Here is an 11,780-nt window from a genome sequence, read left to right on the forward strand (position 1 = left end):
TACCAGTGGCAAATATTTCTGCGTACGTCCAGTCGATTCGGGAAGACATTTTAAAATGAATTATTTGTTCTGAAATGATGATGCTTTGAGTCTTAATAAGGGAATAATAAAGCTACGTTAAGTATTTTTTATAACAAATAATTGTATCAAGTTTATACAAAATTTATGCAAAGAACTTTACCAATAATTGTTATAAATATCAGTTTTATTCAAAAATCGTTTCTTCTTTAAATATACATATGGTAAAATTAATGTTCTAAATGCCTAGTGTTGTGTACACTTAACCTACACAAGTCCTACATTGACTATCGACTACATGTAGACAAAACATGATTTAAACTACATGTAAACATTGAGTTTTATCAATGGGAACGTAATTTTGTTTAGTTTAGGTGTGAGTTACATTAACACAACACCGAGTTTAGGTCAATGTAAACACGGCCTTATTCATTTGGTTTATTAAATCTATGTATTTCAATGAGAAACCTCCTGTTCTACTGACCGAAAGTATTTAAATACAGATATAAACCACTTAATAATAAACTCCTTGCAGAAAGAAGAAAAAACAGCGTAAACAACATTGAGCATATCCAATCTTTTTGGTTAAATATTCGCTTTACTGCATGATTCGAATATTTTTGACAACAATATGTAAATCCAATCGATAAAAAGATTGAAGGTTGCGACCATATATCGTATGACAAATGCCACAATCTACACTCAAGGTTTATAACACGCATTTAAACACCAGTTAATTAAGCATTATATGTGAACTGAACATCGCATCCTTTCATTTCTTGCTCATACATTTGGTCAAATTTTTCATTCTGTGCTACTGTAAACAAGTTTTTCCAGTCTCCAATTATTCCTAAAATGAAAAGAATCTTCAAAATATATCATTCAATTTTTTGGATAGGGAATCAGAACTTTATTTCAACAGTATAAATGACGATTGTATCTTACTATATGTATAACTTGAAAAAAAAACATTACGTTATTAAAACTGTTCGTAATGTCAAGTTCTTTATCATGAATGGTCGGCATAAAGTTTGAATTAATTAATGTATCATCGAAGAGCTGCAGTTGGCAAGAAAAGACACGAAAGACAAAACGACATAACTATTTTACCATGTAAAACTAAGAACGGTTTTGCTACAGTTCATTTCTAATCCCTCATCCCCACCTTTTAAAATATAATTATCGAAAAAAATACACAGAATAGGGAAAGCTGATCCTTAGTTTCTTCCTTAAAAAAATGCACGAATCTGGGTAATCGTATAAAATATATCGGAAATAACTCCGGACAATTTTGCACAAATTGTTTTGTAACAAAACCGTTCAAGTTACGAAAAATTTGGGCTCTCATAATTTTTTTTAATCTCGCCACATGATCAATGTGACCTATCAATGTCATGATCTTGGTTTTAGTGATTTTCTTTGTTAGTTATATACCGTGTTTGTTTTCCATTAAATTTATTGTAATATAGATCGTTGGAGTTTTCTCTTCCAATGTTTACAATTTTGTCGTAACCATATCTCTTTATTTATTTATACATTACCTTTTCGCCAAATAACTGTTTTACCAGAACTTAATGTTGATGGTACATCAGTCTTATTATTCTTCATATTTGTAAAAGAACATTTATCGGCGATGTCATGGATAAATCTATCGTCAGCTGATACACCAAGAAACGTCACAAGTTCCCGAATTGAAGGAATAGTAGCCTTGAAAAGATGAAAATACATGTATGACTATGTATACAATGTTTGAATTGTCATAGTTGTAATTAAGTTTTTTTTTCATTCAAAACAACTATGCACTGTTTCTAATTCATCGATAACCTACCGATTTCAATGCACGTAAATACCTCTCCTACTTTTAAATCCATTTAAAATACGGATAAAAATACGGATTTTGTGCTGTTAAGGATTATATCTTTAAGGACTCAAATTAAGGAATATATCTCCCTCATGTAGTACAGCTGTGATTCCTTGCCCGACTTTGGCTATACCTTCTTGTCCTTTTTGGTTTCAAGTATTTCCTCTTTTAAATAAGTTTGGATTTTCAAATATTTTGACCTCGAGCATCATTGAAGAGACATCGAAATGCGCATCTGGCGCAGAAAATGATACCGTTTATCGTAAAAATACGGACTTTGTGCTTTTAAAATTTGCTATGATAACAGTTTGACAGTAACAGGTCCTTTAATGTGTTTCTAATTTTACAATGTAAGCACGGTGGATGCATAATGGCATTCTTACGTCTAGACTTTAAAACATTTGGGACCATGCGTTTTTTGTATTTTTTGATAACTTTCAAAATATGCACAACATTCTTTCAAACCAATATAGGATATGTTGAAAATACAAAACGATGTTCAATATATATTGAACGTCATTTACAAAAGCAGTAGGATGGTCGTTAATTTGTTCTTGAAGGAAAACAAATAGAGTACGAAGTCAAAAGCATAATGGGCCTTAAATTTTAAAAGGTTGTGCCAGAAACAGCTATGATAATATATTCCATGGGTAGAATTTAGTATTTCGATATATTCTAAGTTTTGTAAACAGTTAATTTAAAATTATGAGCATATCAATGATGGTTCGAGACCACAATTAATTCTTAGTGCATTTCTTTTAGAACATAAATGTAAATTAAAAAAAATCCCACCTGCGCTTTCTCAATGCAATTTTTACAGTATTTTGTGTTACTTTTGGAACAAATTATATTAAAATTATAGAAAATTTCATCGGCTCTAGCTCAAAATATGGACAATTTTATGTTTAGGGCGTCTTGAAATCTTTTGACAGCTGCCGAATTGCTAATTTTTAACCTTTTTCAGCTGGACCAAATCACTACTTTCCTTTAAAATTCTGGACCCAATTTTTTTTACAGTGTAATTTCACCCCCCCCTACTTGCAATCTGAGGCATAAAACATGGAGAAATAAATCTGGAAGGGGTATAAAAAAATATTGGCAAGTAACCCACTGTCAACACTAGGGACTATCTTTGTGGACAACGAAAATCATGGGACGACAATTGTGGTCTCGGACCTGATAATTCATTTCGACATATAATTGCTGATTACTGGGCTGGTGACACCATTGTCGTACGTTGGTTATTATGTGTCTGTTATTTGTATCGACTTTTGTTGTTCTGTTACATCACTGTCCCAGGTTAAGGGAGGATTGGGGTCCCGCTAACATGTTAACCCCGCCACATTCTGTATGTGTCTGTCCCAAGTCATGAGCCTGTAATTCAGTGGTGGTCGTTTGTTTATGTGTTAGATGGTGGTTTTTCGTTCAATTTTGGACATAAATCAGACCGTTAATTTTCTTGTTTGAATTGTTTTACATTGTCATTTCGGTGTCTTTTATAGCTGACTATGCGGTATGGGCTTTGCTCATTGTTGAAGGCCGTACTGTGACCTATAGCTTTTATTTGTTTGTGCCATTTGGTTTTTAGTGGAGAGTTGTTTTTATTGGCAATCGCCCCAATTCTTTTTTTTTTATATATACTAGTTGATAAATGTGGTCTGGTTTGTTTTTATGATTACTGTTATCCTGTTCGTATTATATACATGTAGAAATCTACTTACGAATTCATACGAATATACACAAAATTAATCAACAAATCGCAGGACTTAACAAAAATATGGCAACGGAATCAAGTTGAATATTCTTTTTTTGGAAATAAGGGTAACAAGTAAAGCAAAATTGATAAAAGAATATGGGTTGTTTTTGTTATAAACAAATAACTCAACTATCGACCCTCTGCAATTACAAGTTTTAAATTATTTCTGTAATATTCTGTAATGACTAACTTTTTCATTACTTTTACTCATAGTTGTTAGATTTTCGAAAGTGATCGGTAATATATTATTTCTTTTTTGAGATACTGCTTTCTCGAATTCTTTGGTAAAACTAAACCATCCACCATAAAAAGAATCTTAAAAAAATATATAGAAATTAAAAATATGTAGAAATTTTCAAAGAAGACAGCAAATATTCAGAAAAAAATGTTAAAAACAAGAAATCATAAGTATTTGACAGTAGTAGAATATCAGTACAATACATCAATCACATATCTGTTCGAATCTTAAAAATGTGAAATTACATCTTACAATATATTTCTTCTTTTCAATTGTGTTCATATAGTATTTCTTTTTTTTGTGAAGGCTGTTGAAAGTCTTTTTACCATTACGAGGAACATATTCCTTGTATATAGTCTAGTATAAAATAATACTTGTACACTTTTTTATCTAACGATCGATGTGAGTTTTTTCGAAAGAAGTTTTTTCACTCCCTTCAAGTATTTGCTTTAATCGCTTAACTTTAATTGCTTTTGCTTTTTTAGAGAATATCTTTTTAATAAATTCTTTGATTTGAAAGATAAATTTCAATTTAATTTTCATAATTGTGATAATTTCTTTCTCTTTACCCTTTCTGGCACAAAACCCCTCCAAATGGGAGATAATGAATTTTTAAAGTTATCAATCCATTAGCTATAGTTTGCAATTGTTGAATTTGTCAAAATGTTTCTAGGAATAGCATCATGTTCACCTCATGATCCTTTCTGCTGATATTTCCCTGACTGATTAAGTATATTATGTAGTGAAAACTTATAAGAAGTTACACACAGCTTTCGATTACGTCTCTTTCAAAGAATGTAGTAATATAATAAAAAAACCTGTGGCAGCATGATTGTAGATTTTATGAATTGGTAAAGATTGTACTTAATGCTATCACAAGGAAATAAATAAATGGAATTAGTGTTCCTCTGAAAAGTTTTTAATAACAAGTGATGTGCAGCTTGTGCAGTGACTTTTGTTTAAAAAGCTACATGTAAGTTTAAAAATTATCATTCTTATTTTCCCCGCTTATTGTATATGGGTTATGTTTATATTTCAATTGTTGCGTCTGTTATATTTTGGATGAAAATCATATGGCTAACATAGAGAGTGAGGCAAGAATGAATTTTCCTCTGTTATACTGCTCTTTTCAGTGTATTCTAGGAATTTCAAAAAGTCGTGTCTTCCTTTACTGCTAATGATTTTAATGTATGCAAATGTTTTTATACAGTAGACTGCTAAAGGAGTTATGAAAGGTATCATGGTTTCTTATCAGAAGTAAAAGTATGTTGAAATTGCTTTTTGTAAATGCAAGTTTTTATTAACACAATGTTATATTCATTAATATTGATACATTTTTGAAAATGGACTTTTGTATATATCTACAACTAGGAAACACATGAATGTCAAACGATACAATTTTAAAGGAGGAGGTTTGAGTTTTAAAAAATCCTATTATGAGCACATATTTGTGTGCCATTCTGAAGTCAGGACAAATGTAAGTGGTTGTTCTTTGTGCTATCTAAATATGTGTTTGTAACTGAGGACTAGGGGACGGGGGGCTTTTGTTTTATTGTTGAAAACCGATCTAAAGAGGTTCCTGAAGTTGGACAGGTACATAATGATATGGCTGATTTAGCCATTATTGTAAATATTAGCCCATCCCCTTACTTCTCTTTCACTCTAATACCACATTGATGAATAGAAAAAAGGTACCATTAAAATCGGTTACATGATATTAAGTTGAAAAATATGCATCAACAACAGTAACTGCAAAAGCTCAGAGTATACATATGTTTTTAGCCTTTGGTATATTTTTCATCTTCATCAATTACACTGACTTGTAATGATTTATAGCATCGTTATGCAAGTGATAATTTAAATTTAAATCTACAGGACAATGATTCATTTGTGGATCATTTGCTAAAATAATGAATTACACATGTAAAGGACTAATAATGGTGCTCAGGAATATAAGTAAAAAAATTATTATTGTCTTTCGTTTTTGCTAATTTGTGCTTTGTCTATATGCCTTTTTGTTTTGTCTTTGTTGATATATTTGTTTGTTTATAAGTGATTGGGATTATAACACACTGTTAAATGCTTTACTTCTATTATCTTTCTATTATGTCTATTTGTTTTGTTCACACATTGTTGTCAATATAATGAAATTGTATGTAATCGTTATACAAGTGAGTGGTTTAGCTAGTTATAAAACCAGGTTTATTCAATCATTTTCCACATAAAGAAATGTATGTACCAAGTCAGGAATATAATAGATGTCATCCTTTCGGTTGATAATATTGAGTGGGTTTGATGGTGCGGTGCCACTTGCTTAAGGTCTACCCGTTAAGAATGGTTTCACGGAATTCGTTGTTTGGAGTTCGGTATTTTTGTTTTTACTTTTTTCTCCTTTACATGTGTCTCCCATTGTGTTACTTATGTAACGACAATTATATATATACTAGAACACACCCGCGAATTCGAGGGAATTTTTAGTGCGTGGTTGAAAGTATGTAAACTGTTGAAGGATGAATTTTCGTAAAATATTTTATTACTGGCTAATTTTAGGAAAGGTATCAAAAGTCTTGGCTAATTTCATGAAAGTTATCAAAGGTCTTAGCCTGTGGTGCCGTATTGACAGGACAACTATTTTTTTTTCCCTCGCCCTGTTTTTCCAAAGTCCGTTATTGCTTGTTTTCTGTTTTCCTGTACACTATGAACATACATATACTAAAAATAAAGTGTATTTGCTATTTACTATCAATTCCTAGTCTATTATCCACGGCAGTCACTGATATAGTAAATAGAGACTCTTTATATAATATATCAGTGACCACATCAGCGACTGCCGTGGATTGTAAATAAAAGCAACAGTAGTATACCGCTGTTCAAAACTCGTAATTAAATCGATGGAAAAAAAAATTGGGGTAACAAACTAAAACTGAGGGAAACGAACTAAATATAAGAGAACAACGACACAACATTAAAATGTAACACACACAGAAACGGACTTAGCATTAGACATAATCCGATGAGAATAACAATTATAACATCAAAACCAAATACATGAATTTGGGATAGAAAGGTACCTGACACGTCTTATAGTAATGTGAATTCACACTCAAATATAAGAGACAACAAACGACACAACGTTAAATCATAACACACACAGAAACGAACTACAATTACAATGGCCATATTCCTGACTTGGTACAGGACATTTTTTAAAAGAAAAAAGTGGTGGGTTGAACCTGGTTTTGTGACATGCCAAACCCCCCGCTTTAATGGCAATGTTAAATATAACATTAAAATAACAACATAACATTACAGGACTACAATATAAATAAATAGGAGAACGTATTAGACAAAGAAACACACGCATAATACTAACAAAAGGCACCAGGTTTAAAATATTCAATACTCTGGTTTATGACTTAAAAGTCCGTCCGATGACAGAAACAATATCCAGACGCCTTTTTTTTCAAAAAATAACCCAAACTGAATAATTATAAGAATAGAGGATAAATGCGACTATGCATGGTACCGTGAGGACACAGGGGCATGATGATTAATTTATTGTGGAAGGAGGAGGAGCGAGACACAAAATGAGGTCTTCTCGTTTAATAGTATAGATATGTATAGTTGATAAATATTTATTTAACACAGCATTCATAGTAAAAATTCTAAAAATAGTTACCATTGAGAACGAAGTTGTCAAAAAAATCATTCCAGGACCCAACATGTACTCCTTTTTTATGCATAAAGTGAAAGTTTGACACAGCTCTATCTTTTGGGTTTCTGTTCAGATATATAATCTTGTATCCGTTTTCCACGTGCTTTCTTGGCAGATACATTAAGGGTAAATGTGTTTGGAAGAATCTTGGACTGTTCCATTGCTCCAGTCGGTCCCAGTCAGTTTGACATTCAAGGTTACAATCATTCAGTTCACCATGGCTGTTATATTCAGTCGTCTGGTGTAACAACATGGATACAATTTCATGCACCCAGTGTGTGCCTGATAAATCATTAAACAATATATACATAAAATTAATTTAAATTGATATATACATACAATTGATTTGTACCCATACTGCAGAAGTAATGGGGGCAATAAGAAATGAAAAGTACAAAAAGTACAAAAAAATAGAATAATGAAAAAAAAAAACAATGCCAAAAAAACGATGAAAAGACCAAACTCAGTCTATAAAACACCACGAAGAAAAACAAAAACTGAGCATCATAAACCAAAGTAAAATCAGGGATGAATTAGATCTTAAATGTCAAACGTTCCTAAATTATGTTTAGTTTAAAAGATTTCAATGTAGTTCAAGTATTTTGAGATTTTTACATGTTCTAATTTTCATAAAACTTTGACAAAATATTAACTCATTTGACCCTTTGACAAAAATGTGAAAACTCAAAATACTCGAACCACAAGCTTTAACGAAATGCAATCATTGACAGACGCTTATTTTGATAATTGAGATTGTCTAAGCTGTAATTTTGCAAAAGTTAAGGAATTTTTGGTCCTCAATGCCCTTTAAATTAGAACTTTATTTGGCCTTATTAACTTTTTTATTCAAGCGTTACTGAAAACGAAACGCGCATCTGGAGCAAATATAAAATTTCAATGCTGGTATTTTTGAAGAGTTTATTTAATATTTCCGTAACAATAGAACTTAATATTTTAATCCCAAATTTATTAATTCACATCATTATACTATAAAAACAATGTACATACAATATGTCTGAAAAACTTCGTATTGAATTAGGAAAGTGAGAGCTATGTAAAAATCAGATAATTAGATACTAAAAAGTATCCTTGTTAAGGACAAACACCAAACTGTTTTTAATGTGAATCGTTGATAACTATTTTGATATGAGCGTCACTGATGAGTCTTTTGTAAAAGAAATGCGCGTCTGGCGTACTACATTATAATAAAAGCAAAAAAAGAATTGAAATGATACCTAAGAAGCCTATCAAACATGTTTGGTATGTTCACCTCTTGATTAAGGTAGAAGGTGTTAACAGGTAAGTATCGAACTAATTTGTATATTTACCTCTTGATTAAGGTAGAAGGTGCTTACATGTAAGTGTCGAACTATTTTGTATATTTACCTCTTGATTAAGGTAGAAGGTGCTTACATGTAAGTGTCCTAACTATTTTGTATATTTACCTCTTGATTAAGATAGAAGGTGCTTACATGTAAGTGTCGAACTATTTTGTATATTTACCTCTTGGTTAAGGTAGAAGGTGCTTACATGTAAGTGTCGTACTATTTTGTATATTTACCTCTTGATTAAGGTAGAAGGTGCTTACATGTAAGTGTCGAACTATTTTGTATATTTACCTCTTGATTAAGCAAGAAGGTGCTTACATGTAAGTATCGAACTATTTTGTATATTTACCTCTTGATTAAGGTAGAAGGTGCTTACACGTAAGTGTCGAACTATTTCGTATATTTACCTCTTGATTTAGGTTTATAGTGATTCATATATTTAACAGACTTTTTTTAATGACATGATTCTTCAATTTTGTGTGCTTTAATTATTTCAGAATGATGTTTACATTGGTACCTACGGCGGCCTATGCATATGGTAGTCATTAAACTTTAAATTGTATTTGTCTTTAAATAAAATTATAACGTTTTTATACACATTGTAAAGGGAGCGAGCTGATACAATAGTCAGGCGATGATTTTATTTAATGACTCTTTTTTTAAATCAGAAAATTACAGTAAGTGTCAAATCGTCATGTAAAACTGTTATAAGTGCACGCTATCTTTTGGTACTTTTGACCTTAAAAATACAATAGATGTGTATATAACCTGATTTCATTGCCGAACACATTAAGACATCTGTTTCACGAGAATTAAACTTTCTCACTGAGCCCATAAACTTATCTACATCCTTCTTTGTAGGTGACATGTGTGGTAGTGTCATACCTTCATATTCATTGAATGGGTAAAATGGTCTTACCTTTCTGAAAATAATTATAATATATATATTATTATCGCTATTTTACGAAATTTTCGTTTGATCTTACTGACTGATTATATTAGATTATCGTTTGTAATCGCAACGAAATTGATTTTCTCGCTTGAGCCGTGACGGCTCAAGTGAGAAAAGCAATCGAGTTGAGGTGAACAATGATGATCTGTTCATCGTTATCTTACCTATGACGACGTTGTTTATTCTATTGGTAACAGCTCATGCGCCCTAAGTTTCAGGATATAATTTTTCTTATCACTCTACTGTGCTTAGAAAAGAAATTACCAGTCAGTAAGTATTTAGCACTCTGTGCTGACATGAGTTATCCTTGATATGGTCATATTTATAAGTTAACTGTTTACAAAACTTTGGATTTTTGAAATACTAAGAATTTTCTACCTCAGTAATAGAAAACCTTAGCTGTTTTGGCACAAATTTTTAGGAACTTTTGTCCTCAATGCTCTTCAAACTTCGTACTCTATTTGGCCTTTTTAACTTTTTTGGATTCGAGCGTCAGTGATGAGTCTTTTGTAGACGAAACGCGCGTCGGCGTAAAAACAAAATTTGATATTGGTATCTACGATGTCATTGAGTTTATTTACAACCGCTGGGTCGATGCCACTGTTGGTGGAGTTTTAATTCCCCGAGGATATCACTAGCCCAGTAGTCAGCAATTCTGTGTTGACATGAGCTATCATTGATATGGTCATAATTATAAATCAACTGTTTACCAAACTTTTAAATTTTTAAAATACTAAGGCTTTTCTACCTCAAGAATAGAAAACCTAACTAGGTGTATTTGGCAACACATTTAGGAATTTTGGTCCTCAATACTCTTCAAATTCGTACTGAAGAAATGATTCATGTAACCCGCAGATTTATTAGATTTTGGTTTACAGTTATCGAACAGAGGGTAAAATAGAACAGCCACAGACACGACATACCCACCTTATCTGACTTCATTTTTTATGACCGTATTTTTTTTATTAGAATCGAAAAAACGCTCAGGATAAAATTCAAATATCACGGCCTACTCCATATGTAAATTTCCAACAAATCTATGGCTTCCATGAATCATTTCTTAATCAACTACGTTTTTATATTGTGACATTTTGACTGAGCGTGGTTTGACATTGCGGGTCATGTATGTCTAGCATCTGATTTAACATCCCAATTCTGATCGGACGGTCTGTACTCTTACATTTTGCACAGCCAATCGTACGGTCATCTTTGAAAAAGGTTAAACACCCGGACGGAGGAATGCTAAGGGTAACCATATTTCTATATTCAAGTCATCCAAGGTAAGGCGAGGGTTGGTACTCACAAAAATATTTAACCCCGCTATATCTTGCATGTGCCGTACAACATCAGAAAACTGCAATTCAGTGGATGTCATTGGTGGCTGTCTGTTATATATATATTTATTTTTTTATTGTTGGCATAACTGAGACCGTCCGGATTGTTTATTAATTGGTCTTTTCGGAGCCCTTTATATATGATTATATATTTTGAAGCTATCTTTCTTTTTTTCAACGTTTCTTTTCTAAATAGAATAAAAGCAAACATTCGGAATTAAAACATGGTAAATAAAGAGTCATTAAACAATATATCTACATTGTCGAATTTTTTTAAATCTATTTCTACGAGCGTTAGAAACAGGACAATTTAGCGAGGACCGCAAAGCTTTTCCCATGTTTCGTATCGCGTACAAATACATTTTATATTTCAACAATTATTCACACATACTGCAATTTACACCCGGTACTTGCGCGTTAGTTGTTAAAATTCAAATCGGGTAAAAGCTTAGTCCTACTATACTACTAACTTGCTTCTACTAAAATCACTTTTCAATTTCTATTTATGTTATTTCAAATATATAAACTTAATCCATTGGATCTTGGAGATGTACGGATTGATAATTTAGTCTTAAATG

General features: G+C 31.8%; 1 protein-coding gene across 1 annotated transcript; it reads right to left on the reverse strand.

Moving 5' to 3' along the window:
* Positions 1 to 228: 228 nt before the first annotated feature.
* LOC143070757 (sulfotransferase 1B1-like) lies at positions 229 to 9,997 on the reverse strand. The gene is made up of 3 exons (XM_076244919.1): positions 9,685 to 9,997; positions 7,553 to 7,870; positions 229 to 868 (listed from the first exon to the last, which is right to left on the reverse strand). The coding sequence occupies exons 1-3, from the start codon at positions 9,797 to 9,799 to the stop codon at positions 756 to 758; spliced, it is 546 nt and encodes a 181-aa protein (XP_076101034.1). The 5' UTR covers positions 9,800 to 9,997; the 3' UTR covers positions 229 to 755.
* Positions 9,998 to 11,780: the final 1,783 nt, after the last annotated feature.

The sequence above is a fragment of the Mytilus galloprovincialis genome, chromosome 4 (assembly GCF_965363235.1).
Source record: "Mytilus galloprovincialis chromosome 4, xbMytGall1.hap1.1, whole genome shotgun sequence".
Lineage (NCBI taxonomy): Eukaryota > Metazoa > Mollusca > Bivalvia > Mytilida > Mytilidae > Mytilus > Mytilus galloprovincialis.

Coding starts and splice junctions, on each gene's coding strand:
- LOC143070757 (XM_076244919.1), bottom strand. CDS start 9,799: ATGACACTACCACACATGTCACCTACAAAGAAGGATGTAGATAAGTTT. Junction 7,871..9,684: donor GTGTTCGGCAATGAAATCAG/GTTATATACACA, acceptor ATGATTTATCAG/GCACACACTGGGTGCATGAA. Junction 869..7,552: donor TGACAACTTCGTTCTCAATG/GTAACTATTTTT, acceptor TTTTCATTTTAG/GAATAATTGGAGACTGGAAA.